At 38.0% G+C, this 15634-nt stretch overlaps 1 protein-coding gene across 3 annotated transcripts in view; it reads right to left on the bottom strand.

The window, feature by feature from the left end:
• The window catches only part of Pgant9 (polypeptide N-acetylgalactosaminyltransferase 9), a 112022-nt gene that overhangs the window by 64081 nt on the left and 32307 nt on the right, over positions 1–15634 (bottom strand). For all 3 annotated transcript variants that reach the window (XM_017617969.1, XM_017617972.1, XM_017617970.1), the window contains exon 2: positions 6261–8417. In XM_017617969.1, coding sequence (XP_017473458.1) covers positions 6261–6846 — 586 coding nt within the window. In that variant the 5' untranslated portion in view covers positions 6847–8417. The remainder of the gene's footprint in view (positions 1–6260; positions 8418–15634) is intronic.

The raw sequence follows: 15634 nt of genomic DNA, 5'->3' as shown, positions 1-15634 counted from the left end.
TCAAGCGCCAAACAAGTGTCAAAAATCCTCATGCCCGTACAGTTTGTATGGAGCATCCCAAAATAACACGGCGCTAACGCCGAGCAAATGGAATTTTCATTTTTGGTTGGGCGTTACGTGTTGAAGTTGGATGCAGAAGACGGAAAGAAAGAAAAAGGATAAAAAAGTGAAAGAAGAAACAAGAATAAAAACGAGAGGAAATGAGAAAACGTCAAACATTACGCCGCGTTGATTTGGGGATAGTGCGAGCTGACACTCATTGACAATGGAAAACGCAACGCTTAACGCTGCAGTATAGGGACGTCAGTTATTTAGTCTGTTCCTAGGAACTTCGGACTAAATCCTGTGGAACTGTCAAACTACAATTTTACTCTCTCAAGTGAGAGTAAAACGAAAATAGACGCAGAAGTTTTTTAACACATCCGAGTTTCTTGGCTTTCATCGCGTTCTATTTTTTTTTTTTTACAAATGCGACCCTGCCCATCACGTGACACTTTTCATGAAATTGTGGACTAAATCCTGCAACATTTGACTAGGAACCGTTGCTCAGTTACTCTATCAAAAGTGTTCCCACTTACAGGTTTTATGTCTATAGGAACGACTTTCTGTAAGTTCGGACTAAATCCTGCAAACCGGACTGCTATTGGAACAGACTAATTACTAACAATTGTATCTATCGTCCGATTTGGTTCACATTCCGAAAATATTTATACAATGAGAAAGGAAAAAATTTTGCCAGCCAGATAACGCTGAGCTCGAATCTATATACATACATATATGTATAATACGCGAAGGGATTTTTTGTTCAGGTCATAAGATTTGAACCCTTCGTTCGATTTTCAAAGGTGAGGTGTCAAATTAAAGGGCTTGTGCTGTGCAATAAACTTTTACTTTTTCGAAAGTGAACAAAATAGAGATTTGGACTCGACATTTTAGTAAATTTTGGCTATTTTTCCTTAGTTTATTTAATGTTTATTATTTATTTTATGAAAGTAAAGCTCTTTTCCTAACAAAAACCATATTAGACCAAATTTCCAACTTTGTGCAAAAACTATACAAATTAATTCTGCAATGTTTCACCAAAATTTCAAACTTTTTAATAGAATCTTTAGAAACAAATTTGGTTTTCAGTTTTGTAACTCAATAAAATTGCAGTTTTGTAACTCATTAAATTTAAAGTGCGAGTGAAAAGTGCCAGTGGACAGTGCGGCTCATTTGCTCCTCTTTCAAAAAAATGGTCGAACATGCTTACATACTTTGCATTACTGACATTGCGGTGGTAGGAACAGTGAGCTGGAGGGTAAGTACTAGAACGGGATACTTGAGGTAATGAACCCTGGGACAAAATAATTTTCTCCTTGAGACAAGAATATCGATATATCATACCTTGAGATCCGATTGTAAATGACGAAGATATGACGAAAGGCCCCTACCCCTACGTTCGACCAAAAAAAAATTTTTTTTTTAATTAGCTTACAAAAATACTTTAGACTCAGTCGTGTACGGCAAACTTTTTTCTGGGACAATCTAATGTACATACGAATATGTGTATAGCTATGTATGAACATTCACATAGTTTTTATCGCAACTTTCAACCCAACAACGTGTGGCATGCCACATGTAAAGGAAAATTTGATGACTTGTTACATTGGCTGAGCAAGCGCTGTGCAAACTTGGCGCTTTGCCACACTGTTCATAAACACACACATTTCTATACGATTTCGCTTCTCATTTGTCTATTTACTTGCCGCATTCAAGCTGTCGTATCTATGCAGCTACTCAGTCATTCAAACAGCCATTCATCTCCGCTCACATCCTTGACATGCACCACATCCTCAGCACCACCACCACCACCGCCCAGCACACCACAACAACTGCATCGCGGCTTACATCCTCTTCGCGTTCGCTGCCAATTGACCGCGAATTCTTGTCTTTCATTCATCTGTCGGCTGGCATTTAAGATTTTATCGTTGTTGGTAAACGATTGAAGCGCGATTTAAATGCGCCTCCGGCTTAAATTGCCATGCCACGCACTTCGACTGCCACTGCCGCAGCCACAGCCACAGCCCCAGCCGCAGTTGCTGCCACATGCCACATGGCTACCGCCAGCACTTGACAAGCAATGATGTGTGGCAGTGAAGCGCAAAATAATTGTTGCTGTCGTTAGTATAAATGTTGTTGCAATGCAGAAAAACAAACATACACGCAGACATACATACATATATACATACATACATACATGCTAACAGAGCAACCGCTCTATTTGCTTATTCGCAAATGAATTTTTATGTTTTTCGCTGTTTTTTTTTGCTGTAATTGTGTTTTTCGCTGGATTTTTATTTATTTCAGTCGTAACTTTTAATTTGGCTGTTTGTTTTCATCGTTATTGTTGTTGTCAGTGCGCTTGCGTGCCCTGATTTACGAGCAGTCGCCAGTTAGGAGCAATTAACGAGACAAATGGTACCTTTTCAGCGGCTAAATGATTTTTGTTATCAATAAAAATGTTTGCCTAAACTCCCATTTTGTATTTTAAATGTGGACGAGTAAGTATTTAGTATGCGCCATCGATGAGTTTTAGAAATTCTGTGGATCCTTGTTGAGCCTCTGGAAGACCTGTTTGTCGTGTAGTTGGAAACAGAGTGCCTTGGCCGCAATAAAATTTAAATTTACAAGTATCTGTTCATAGCAGTTCTAAGGTAAATAAAAATCAATTAACCGAGTTTGCTTCTACACGAAACCCGACTTGCCTTCTAGTAACAAGAATTTAATAATGCGCAAACCTTTTCTGTAGCCAACGGGAGCAACGTAAACAATCAATTTCTTTCAAAGAAAACGAAGAGGAAGACGACGCTTAGCAAGCTCATCCTGCTTAACACATCTTTGTAGGTGGTTTTAACCTTTTGACAGCCAGTTTTAATTAATTAATTCAAAAAAGGGTAAAAAGTGCCCATACAAGGAGAAGCTAAATTTTTAGCGAAATTTTACAAAAATTTAAACTCAATAAAAACTTAAGCTCACTAACATTCAATTACTTAGATTGATACGGGGATTCCGAGTAAAATTTCCTGCTTGAAAGTATCGTAAAACATTTTAACTCTCTACCTGCCATGAAGAGAGGGATGACAAAGAAAGACGAGCTGACACCTTCTAAGTCTCTCTTCTCGCCACGAAGCTCCTCAAACGACAAATATCCATTCCCGAAAGCCAATCGGGAGTGTGGGAAAACTGGGACTCAAGGTGCTTATACCTAAGGTTGGCAAAAGCGGGGCACCAGAGCAGCAGATGTTGAGATGATTCCACCTCATAGTCCTCCATGCAGCTTGTACAATAGGGGTCACCGATGGTACTTAGCCTTACCGCATGCTTACTAGCGGAAGGTGTACATTGCTTAGTCTCAAGTCAAGTACCGGCCCCGGTCTACACTTGGCCAGAAGAATTTTGCCACCTTGCATTCTAAGGTATTCGCCTGGTGCCCGCTAAGGTGAGCAAACGCCCATCTATCCAGGAGTAGACCACAAGAGTTCAGGGCACCACTCAGACTAACTCTGCCCGGGAGTAGTTCCCCAAGGGTTCCCTGTCTTGCCGATTATCCGATCGGCAGATCTTTCTCGAACAAACCATCAGAGTGTCAACAGCCTTGATGGCTGCTTGGTTGTCGCAATACATATTCACCTCCATGAAAGGCGTTACACTAGTGAGCAACCAAACCAATATTGCGGCTACCTGTGCCTGGAAAACGGTAGCCTAAATTTCCTACCTTCCCATTGAGCTTCGATCTATCCGTTTAAAGTACCCCGATTCCAGAAATTGCACCCATCCCAGGCCTCCCTCGCTGGGCCTGTGTGGAAAGACTCCTTCGAACCCAAACTCGGCGTGTAGTCATCTGTTCGAGTTGGTAGAAATCGAACCTTTTAAAAATATTGGCATGCCCAAAGCTCGAGGCGAACTAAAAGCCTGCTTAGCTCTATGCGGAGCAAGCAGCGCCTGCTATGTCTGTGGGCACAACGCTTAGCATAGCATTGATCGTCAGAGTAGGAGTAGTTCGAAGTGCGCTACTGATTCCAATTAAAGCTGCTCTTTCTACTCCGTCCAGCTGTTTGACGATGAAGGCCTCGTTTAGTGCGTTCCACCAGACGAGTAAAGCCTTAGTAGAATACCGCGCAATGAGGGAAGATGGCAAGTCGGTCCCTTATACTTCCTAGTACAAATTACAAGCCCAGTTTTAAACCAAGTTCAGGTAACCCTGCATGAGCTAAACGTGTGGTTTCAGAAACTTTCCCCTTAGCAGTGCTACATAGTCAGCATAGGCGGATCCTTTTTGGATCCGGGCTGCTTGGGAGTGAACATCAAGGAGGAACTCCTCACTGCTCCGCGTCCAGTTTCGATTCTTGTCCCTGATTTACCCCAGGAGAAGAGGATTCCCATAGGGAACTCGCCTAAATCTCGAACATTCCTGGCTAACCTGCACGCCACCATGAATCTCATTTCGCTTTCCTAATCTTGGACTTACAGTCGGATGCTAGTTTACTCCTCATGACCTTATTTAAAATGCCTCGGCTCGAGACTTTGAGGTCGGAAAGCTCCTTTGACCACCAGAGCGGTTTGCTCATTCCTTTATTCTGACGCAGGGCACAAGAGATTTCAATCGCCCTCTTACACGACGAGGTCAAAACACCAATTTATTCGTCAATTAAGCTTTCACACCAGATCCCGTCACTCGCGGATTCCACCGGATGAATATAGTGCAGGCTGTCGCAGTATAAGCCCTCGTTGGTTCTGCTAAGATTTCTGTAGGGATATTGTTTAGGAAGCGCTAAGTATGACGACAATTGGATGTACCGATTATTAGGAAAGGATTGGGTGGATAAAAGATTGGCGGATGCCACCTTAAAGTGCTGAAGACTGATCTGAAGAATATTCATGCTCCATAACCTTCTCGAGCAACCCTCCGCAGACAGCGTCGCAGTCAGAGGCAATAAACCTAGTTTTACGTCGATATATTACACCGTGCGATACAGAAAAAATTTTATATATTCGCGAAGCCATGGGCCAAATATAGTAAAACTGAGTTTTTAGTTTTTCTCTCTGATGTCAGGATTTTTTTTTGAAGGACTTTGAAATTAGAAAAATACAATTACTTTTAAAATTAAAAAAAGCAGCAAATCCGTACGATGTAGAGAAACAGTATGACCATGAAATTAAAGAGAGAATTCTGTAGAATTAAGGCAGGGTCAATTTTTTGGCGCATAAGGACGATTAGGTACTGAACATGTTTTTTCACATTTGATCATTGAATGTCCTTAAAATTTTACAATAATTATTTTCGAAAAATTTTTGTTAAGGACCAATATGCACCACATCTTCGTATTTCGCCCTTATAACTTTATTCGCTTAATAAAGTAAATCTAATTAAAAGGATATTTTAAATACCGTTATTGTGAACCAAAAAATTTTAATTTTTTTAATTCTACAGAATTGTCTGTTTTATTTGGTGAAAATACTGGTTTTCTAAGTTGGAAGAGTTCTTTTAAATACATTTTGGAATTAATCATACCCTTGAAAAAAACAGAGTCCTTTTAAAAAAATCCCGACGTCAGAGAGAAAAACTAAAAACACAGTTTTACTATATTTGGCCCACAGTTTCGTGAGTATATTGATTGCTTCAAGTGTTTCGCTTTTTTTTTGTGGCACGGTGTTACACAAAGGGTTTCCTTCGAAAATTTTAACCCTTTTCTTCACTTTCTCAAAAACTTTTCAGTAGCGATATTTTCTCGCCTTAAGGCAGCGGAAAATATGCCAGTTGAACTAAAACACACCTACCCACTGAATGTAACAGTGTGCCTTATTGGAATAAATTAGACATTCGCACGGTCTGCTAATCCTTTTATGACAAATAACCACACTAACAAAGCACACTACTTAAAAGCAAATCAGGACAAGCCACAAAAACACAATTGTCCGGCATTAGCACAATGGTTAATGGCGTACAAAATATACCGATATATACTTAGGTATGCGCAAGACTACTCAGGCACATAGCTAAATACATATACACGACATTAATTTGATGAGCCAGTTACTTGTGCAACACAAATACACACAACAAAGCCATCAAATTAACTCGCAAAAATGTTGCAAGCACAGCAAAGGTTAACTTTAGGGCGAAAAAACTTATATAAATATTTGAGCTACTCATTCGAGCTTAATATATATACGTACTTAAGTACTTCTAAGTTAGAGCGGACACTAGGCAAACTTACCATCTTCCTCAGGACCCTTTTTACTGCCACTCCTGCTGGGTTTATTGCCCGCAATCAATTTGCCACGATAGACGTTCTCATTTGGATGCGCCACCACCACATTATTCTGCACTGATTCATCGCCTACATTGAGGTCAGGCTCAACAATGCCCGCATCCACGTCAGCATTATTGTTGCCATCACCAGCCGCGCCAACATCTTCATTCGCATTCAGCTGATTATTCTCAAATGGCGGCACATCGCCAACACCGCGACGTTGTTCGCGCCTACCACCACCGCTCAGTGCGTCAACACCATCGTCGGCAATCGCACCGCCACGATCCACACCAAAACCGCCACCAGCCTCATAAATGCCCTGCTGATCATGGTCGGCAGGCAAATTGTTTGGCGCACCGCCGCCTACACCACCACCACCACCTGCGACGCTTTTCAGCGCCAACGACATGCCGCTCCATTTGTTGTTGCTGTTGTTCTCACTGCCCGCATCATCGCTGTAGATGAAAAAGGCGACTGTGAACCAAATGGCTGTAAGTATGGCAACGATTTTCACAATGGACGCAGAGCGGCGACGCCAAATGAACGCCATCTTTTCGAGGTTGTGTGGGTGCTGATATTTAGTTGGCGTAAGCAGTCGGTGTGTGTGTGTGTGCTCTCGCGCGATTGACTAGAAGTTGATGGGGAAGCCTTATTTCGTTTTGAAAAGCTCGCACGTTTGCTATATCACTCGCGCGCTGCTATTACTCTTCCACTTTCTTCTACTCTCTTTCGCCGCTCTCCTTCAATTGTGTCCCTATGCTGCGCTGACAGCTGTATAAATGCATATATGTCCTCGCGCCTAAATTTATGCCTCAATTAGGCCTAATTTATGCGTTGTCGATTCCGTTGATTGCCGTGCTGTTGCTGCTTGCCGTTTACCTTGCTAGCTGCTGTGTGTGTGAGGCGCTTTTATTTATTTGTGCAATTAGTTGGCATACTTTTGGGCGCCGTGTATTGTTGCTTTGTTTGTAAATTCTTTATTACATTGATATTTTTTTGCTTTTATTTTAGCTTTTGTGCATAATTTAGCCTCGTTCTTTCCAGTGCTTGGAAATTAGTTTTGTATTTAAATGCTCTTCACAGCTTCTTAGCGGTTTTGTGGCTTGTAGCGCCTACAGATATGCAATGAAAATAATATATAAAGCAAAAAATTGCTTCTGATATGTTTTCTTCTGCGAAAATTATTGCTAAAAACTTCAATGGATTTTATATTATTTCAATTGCCGCTAAAGCAGCGCCTTTCGCTATTCTGGCAGTTTTTTGTAATTTTTTTTCTAAAAGTTCTGTTAGCTTGTATGTTCTGTTAACGGATTGCTTCCATCATCTATTTCTTCAAGTTTGCTTTTCCGCTGGCTGCCTGTTTCACTTATGCTTTTCCGCAAGTCACTAAAGCTTTAGTGCCGCGCTTGAAATTTCACTTACGTTTTCACTTTTCTGCATCAATGCCATTCGCATTTGCTGTGTCCTGTTGTCATTCAACTTTTCTTATGGCATCTGCCTTCTTTATTTTGCTTTCAATGTAATATTTTGCTTTCCCACATGCTTGTTTATCTTTCTAATTTCAATTCCTCGTCGTTGCTGTTTGCCTTTTGCCGCGGCTGCTGGTCGTAGAAAACGTAAAAATCGTAAAATACGAACAAAATCACAAGCCCCAAACGACCTTCTTCTTTTCCTCTCCCTGCTTTGCCTCTCACCCGTTTGCAAGTTGTCTATATTTATTGCCTTTTCGCCTCCATTCACTAGTTGCCGCCGCGAACGCTTTTCGTTTTTTATTTATTATTTATCTTTCTCTGCACAATTTCTTGTTTTGTTTATTTTTTCTTTTATTTTTCGTTATTTTTATTGCGTTGACCTTAACCGCGTTGCCGTTCTCGGTTCATTGCTTGCGTCGCTTGTACGTTCCCGTTCGTTCCTCTCGGTTTCGCTTTACCACATTCCCGTCGATTCCACTTCAGCGCGTTTCCGGTCTCTCTCACTCTCCCGCCAAAAGCGTACACACCGCTGTCTTTTGTTTAATTTTATGTCCTTTCGCTTCTGTTTGTTTTTTTGTTTGCATGAATTTTTTATGCTTTAATGCCTCGCTTCGTTGCGTTCAGTTTTGTGCTGTGTGTCGTATTTTATCTGGAAAGAAAAATGAAAAAATGCGTTTGTTAATGAATGAGTGGTGTGAAGTAATCGATTGGGGTTTGAATTCAATTCCATTTATGTATTTGTACAACACATTGCCCATGGAATCCCAGACCCCTCATAAACTGTATGATTTTTATGCATTTTCTGTGTTTTTTTTTTTGGTTTTAGTTTTCATTAATATTTGTAATAATTTGATTCTGTCCTCCTTCAACCTTTTTAATCTATTTCCATTTCTCAGCTCCACTTATTTCGATACTTGGTTATATTTGATTGTATATGCTGCCATTATGTCATTTTTTATCTAAGCCATGACCGCTATTTATTATTGTTTTTGTATAGAACATATTTGTACGTATGCCCTCAGCCCTTCACAAAAATTATAATCGAACTTTATTGATTTCTTCCTACTTATTACCACACGCTCTTATTCGAAAAAAATGTTTATCTTAAATCAATTGACAGAATGGAAAGGAATTGTGGTTGGCCTACAAACAGGATTGATAGGAAAGGGGTAAATGTGTAGATGGGATCTGTATACCAGGCATCTAACCTAGATCCTACCGAATAAAGTTACGCGTCAATAGATGCATAGACACGTTCGGCATCTTTGTAGTAGACCTAGACTTCTCTTCGACATAGTATGTATTTCCGAATCCCCAAAGGAACCACGCACCGCGACTGACGACTTCAGAAACAGCTCCAATGTGATTGANCAATAGATGCATAGACACGTTCGGCATCTTTGTAGTAGACCTAGACTTCTCTTCGACATAGTATGTATTTCCGAATCCCCCAAAGGAACCACGCACCGCGACTGACGACTCCAGAAACAGCTCCAATGTGATTGACCTTTCCCCTTTCTCGACTGACTTTTTAATCACAGCAATCAAGGAGCTATTCGAATACGTTCCCACGACAGACGGGTCTACGTAATCGGAACGACCCAGATTTATATCTGTCACTCCAGAAACACTCCCCAAAACAGCTAAAAGATCTATGCGTAAATCAGAGCAGACCCTTGGGTGTTAAAGAGGTCAGTTCTTCGTCTATCATCACTCCACTTACAAAAGCCTAATACATAATATTTGCAAGGCGGCGCATAAGCGCACATTGTTCGACTGGTTGTCTCATATTCTTCAAGACAGGAGGAGGAAAAGAAAACAATACGCCATCTCTTATTTTTCAAGGTAGGAAGAGGAAACGAAGTCAATGCCACAAGTTGTCTGCAGTCTCATCTGCTCAACGAAAGCGAATATGTACATACCTAGCATTTATAACCATCTGAGATTGCGGGGAACATGAGCTTTGCGCACCTGTAGTTATTACACAGCGAAATATTTTACAGTTTTTGACGTTAATTGATTGCGAATCAAGATCATTTCCAGCNACAGACGGGTCTACGTAATCGGAACGACCCAGATTTATATCTGTCACTCCAGAAATGCTCCCCAAAAAATTCTTGGGGAATCTTTATGACAGCTAAAAGATCTATGCGTAAATCAGAGCAGACTCTTGGGTGTTAAATAGGTCAGTTGTTCGTCTATCATCACTTGTAAAAGATGAATACATAATATTTGCAAAGGCGGCACATTAGCGCACATTGTTCGATTGGTTGTTTCATATTCTTCAAGGCAGGAGGAGGAAAAGAAAACAATACGCCATCTCTTATTCTTCCAGGTAGGAAGAGGAAACGAAGTCAATGCCACAAGTTGTCTGCAGTGTCATCTGCTCAACGAAAGCGAATATGTACATACCTAGCATTTATACCCATCTGAGATTGAGGGTAACATGAGCTTTTTGCACCTGTAGTTATTACACAGCGAAATATTTTACAGTTTTTGACGTTAATTGATTGCGAATCAAGATCTGAGCATTCCCTAGCCAAGTTGTCACGTATCTCATTTCCAATTACTTCCGCTTGACTTGGCATCCAGAGTAAAAGGGCTTTCTCTTTTTCCCAACATAGTCTGGCAGTGTCGAACAACTCTGGGAGAAGTTAGAGGGATGGTCAGTGCCACTACAGATACGTAAACTCTTGCTTCTCCATCTATTTCTGACTTAGTAGCCCTTAGGGGTTTCAAATACCTCGAATTGGTATACTGAAGCGTTTTTGCCAAGAGAGAACTTCAGCTTGTCCTTGTTGACACAAGAAAGATCTGGGTAATATTCCACACTATTTGGCACAAAGGAATAATAAACTTGTATCGTTGCTCACGAAAAGAAACAGGGATCTTATTTGGAAGCAACTCTGTTTCAAAGTTCGGGGCGAACATCGGAGTGACCACCAGGAGAAACCAGGTCAACTCACATTTGTGAGCTGAACTCACTTGCTCCCTGAGCTAAAAATAAGACAAATTCAACCCTGTCGAGAAGATAACGCTGAAAAACTAGCTAGCTAGTTAGCAGAGGCTCGGCGCATGAAGTTGATGCTCGAGACTGGAGCGACACCGCTCCAAAAATATTCGTGCTCAAAGCGATTGACAACCTTGACAAGTGAGTTCACTTTTCCTGCACTGAAGAGTAGATATGTAACTTGTCATATGAAATATAAGAAAAACACTAATGATCGTTTACTTGCGGGTACGTTTTTTTAGAATATCAGATCGCTCACTTATGAACGCATTTGTTCATTAGCCAACATTAGGAGGATCAAATGTTGGCCAAAAAAAATGGAATTTTTTTGATAAATACAAAAGCTAAAAGCACTACTAAACCCCAAGCCTTGGGTCTTTTGACTTTATTTAAGCTATTAATCAACTAATCATACACAAAATCTACACCGATATACAAACAAAAAAGTAGAACAACTAACAAAACGCCCCTAACCCATAGTCCCCAAACTGCCAGTTCACTTAATATTTAGCAATTGATTATTCCTGCAACTTTTTTCCATTAACGCTTTCTCTCTTATTTTCCGCCCATCACATTTTCATTGATTCGTTCATTAGTCATTTGACATTTTCGATTGACGTATATAAATTACAATGTGACAGCTGAACGAACAGCCAAAGTGCAAAATGGAGCGAAACGGGGTATTACGCTCCGTGTAACATAGCATTAAAGCTACTTAGTTGTACTTATTTGTTTATTTGTTGTTGTTGTTGTTTGGCATATTTGACTGCTTGGATTTGTTTGTGCAAAGTAGCACTTAGCTGAGAATAGTGTTACTGAAATGAATAGGGTGCTGGGCGGGGACAGTGGGCCATCTAGAATGTAGAGTGGGGAAGCGTATTGGCAAAGTGAAGCTAGGTGTTGCGATAATTAACTGACATGAGAATGTTTTCAATTAACATATTAGCAACTAAATAAATCAGCAACGGGCGAATGCTAGTTGAAAAAAAGTTGATAGTTGAGGTTGGCGAATTGAAGCATAGGAGGTTAGAAAGTTTCAGCTGCACAAAGTGGGTAAAATTGTTTTGGGTATAATGGTAGAAATCGTCAATGGAAAAAACCATTTAGCCGAAAATACAAAACATTTATCGATAACCATTGGAAAAATTTTAACGGCCACAAAATGACCAACTCGTCCGAAAATGATAAATTTTTAATAAAGAAATTTGCAAATAAAAATAACGGTAAAAATACCCAAAATTGGATATCGATAAAAAATATCGCCAGTAATTAATAAACTACGAAAATTATACATTGTGATATCGATAACCGTTTTGATATCAGGAACCGAAAATAACGGTTAAACATAAAGGGGTTTGTTTTTGTTATTTTATGGCCTTATAACAATTATATTCAACAATTTTTATTGAGCTTGAAATAGCTATCGCTTTTTTCAAATTTTGTGGCATTTTCACAATAAGGCACTCCGCACATTACGCGCCTAATCATAGTAGAGTAATTGTTTCGTCATGCCGAAACGAATGCATGACGACTCCACTTCTGCACACTTGCGCGCCTTGCATAAGCCATGCTGGCACACACATTACACATTTTCTGGCCGTTCTTTCTTAGTTACACTCTTTCGCGGAATTTTTTTGCAATAAAATGTTGCATGAAGGCTTGCTTATGGTTTAATACAATTGGCACGATTTCTAGCACAAAATCATTTATTTTCAATTATTTCTTATTGAAATGACAAATAATTTTTACTTCCAACACAAAAAAGTAAACAAATGACGATTTCAAAACGGCAAGCGCCATACAATGTTGGGCATTTCGATTCATGAAGCTTTTATGATTAGGCGAAAATTTGATTATCAATCATAATGAGCTTCATTGAAATACATGTGTTCGGCATAAAAGCTTCGTACTTTAGTATGCTGGAACGATTACGCTACTATGACTAGGCGCTTAATGTGCGGAGTGCCTAAGTTTTTCATTAAAAACGGCCTCAAGTTCAATAAAAATTGTTGAGCATAAAGATTTATATTTTTCGATTATATCATAATCGGATTTTCGATCAAAAATTGTCGTTAAATTTGTATTTTTATTTATTCTAATATTTTTAACCGTTATAATAGAGACTTCGTTTTAATATCCGATTTAAACCATTTATCATCTAAAAACCAAGATCTGAAAAAAACGGTTATAAGATGATCGAAAAAATAAAAATCCAAAAATAACGATTATTCTTGATCGAAAAATAAAAATCATAAAATAACGATTAAATTTGAACGAAAAATTTAAATTGAATTTTAACACTTAAATTATAAAGAGCATAACTGTTACAGTCTCCGATTGATATAAATTAAAATATTGGCAAAATCTTGAAATTTAACATAAAAATTTAATGAAATTTTCGAAGGATTTATTGATGATTTCATGAAAAATTATATTGACAGATATCTTGTACATATCTATGAGTTCGTATATTTAAACATATATGATACATTGACAGAGATATCGATCATTACAATGATATCGAATAATAAAAATTAATAAAAAATAAAAATGACAGTTTTTTTCGAAAGTATAACAAAGAAAACTGGTTAGTTTAAGCAGAATTTTTAACAATAACATAAATGTGTAATAAAATTCTTACAAACATCGGAAAATAAATCGAAAATTTCGATAAACCTTCTTTAGCAGTATCGATAAGTTTATCGGAACAATTTTTTCAATAATAACGATATCATTATTATAAGAATATCTGCATTGATGGTTTGAATGAAAAAAAAATACTCATTAAAGAATCAGATGCGTGTTGATATCGAAGCGTTTCAGTAACAAAGCATGGAAAGAAGGTTTCTTTAAAATATCGGCAAAAACTATAACAGCAGCATTGATAAATCCGTCAATAAAAAATGAATAAATATACACCTGCATCTTGAAGAAGAACATCGGAAACGAAATCGATGAGGACATCGATGAATATTTTGAAACTCATAACATATCGAGAATGAAATTGATTAATAGAACAAAAAATACATAAAACTAAGGGCAGAATACCGATGCCGAGTTTGACTAAAACTAAAAATGTAGTAATAATGATATAAATACGAAAAAATTTATCGAAACCTTACGAAATATACGATACAAATATCGATGAATCTATCGAAAATGAAACCTACTAAAAAGACGTTACCTGCATTAAAAAATAAGTCAAAACTAATTTGTATTATCTCTAATATATCAACAATTATTATCGTGCAAGTTGTCGATAAGTGCACCGATAACCGATAACAATATCGCCAACCATAAAATTATGCATATTTTTTAACGCTTTGAACTCAATTCAAAAACAAGCTCTTTCGCAAAACTGCCAGAAAGAACTTAAATATGATAAGAGACCAAATGATTATTCGCAAATTCAGCACCTGCGGATAAAGCATAAAGTTATTTTATAGTATTATCACTTCCTTTGTTTATTCTGCAATTTACATTTNTATTTTTTAACGCTTTGAACTCAATTCAAAAACAAGCTCTTTCGCAAAACCGCCAGAAAGAACTTAAATATGATAAGAGACCAAATGATTATTCGCAAATTCAGCACCTGCGGATAAAGTATAAAGTTATTTTATAGTATTTTCACTCCCTTTGTTTATTCTGCAATTTCCATTAGTTTAAGCTGATTATTAATCAACGGATTTGTGCAATTCCGCAATGGAAGCAGAAAGCGAGAATAATGAAAGTGAAAACCAAAACATTTAAATGCTGATTATGCGATTATGTGCTCATATAAACTAGAAGATAAATGTAAGCTAAGGATAGCTGTAATTAAAATGTAAAATAAGACAACCGAATGCGAAAACCTAGAAACCGCTGATAATCGCAAATAATCATTACTGTTGATTCACTAGCAAAAGCAGGTGAAAGTGCAATGGCGGAATAAATAATAATTAAATATACTATTACATTGCAACCAAAGTGCGATAGCCGTGGCAAAAACAATGAAATAAAGCAAAAATTGCAGGTTAGATAAATATGCGTTGGCTGCAATTAAAATTAATGATGTTGTGGCAAAATGGATATAGCAAAAGAAGTAGAATTTAATGACTAGAAAAAAAATCGAGAGTGATATTATAATTTAAAAAAAATTTAGATAAATAAATAATGTACACTAACGCGATAGAATGTAAGCAATTTCATTGAAAGGATAACGAAGTGCTTTAGCAAATAAAAAAAAAAAATTAAAGAGAAAAATTAATGATGCGCACTCGGAGTGAAAAAACGATGGAAATGCAGAGGAAGATGGATTGGATACCAAAAAAAAAAAAATCAAACGGGTACGTGCTCTTTAAAATTCAGCGAAAATTATGATAATGAAATTGCATATAATAAAACTGCTAATATTGAGCAGTCAACCAACGCAGGCAGCTACATATATACATTGGTACTCTTACACTCACCACTCCAGTAAGAATAGTCTGAGCGCGGAGTCAACCATTCTTGCCAACAAAGTAACAGAATCAACCAACTAGAGAGTTAAACATAAAAAAGGCAACAAGAACGCGTGCAATCAGCTATTCATAAACGCAACGTTGCGTGACGGAAGAGATGATGAATCTGAACTTGAGCGCAGAAGCTACATACTTTGCTAAAGTATAACTAAAGCTATAAGTTAGATAGCATAAATAAAATATTGTATGTCATACATATATATTTACTGATAAACCGTTTCTAGCAGATTCGTTATGGATTTTGGTAATTTGCCTTCGAACTGCAATGAAGTGTCTAATAAAATCAGCTTTTATTAAGAACAAAGAAAACAACTAGGAGCTTGTCAGAAATAAAAAATCTGAAATAATATGGAGCGC

Source organism: Rhagoletis zephyria, unplaced genomic scaffold, assembly GCF_001687245.7.
Source record: "Rhagoletis zephyria isolate East Lansing unplaced genomic scaffold, Rhagoletis_zephyria_1.1 Rzeph_scaffold_01532, whole genome shotgun sequence".
Taxonomy (NCBI): Eukaryota; Metazoa; Arthropoda; class Insecta; order Diptera; family Tephritidae; genus Rhagoletis; species Rhagoletis zephyria.
The sequence above is the reverse complement of the archived record's forward strand: the minus strand, read 5'-3'. Positions and strand labels throughout refer to the sequence as shown.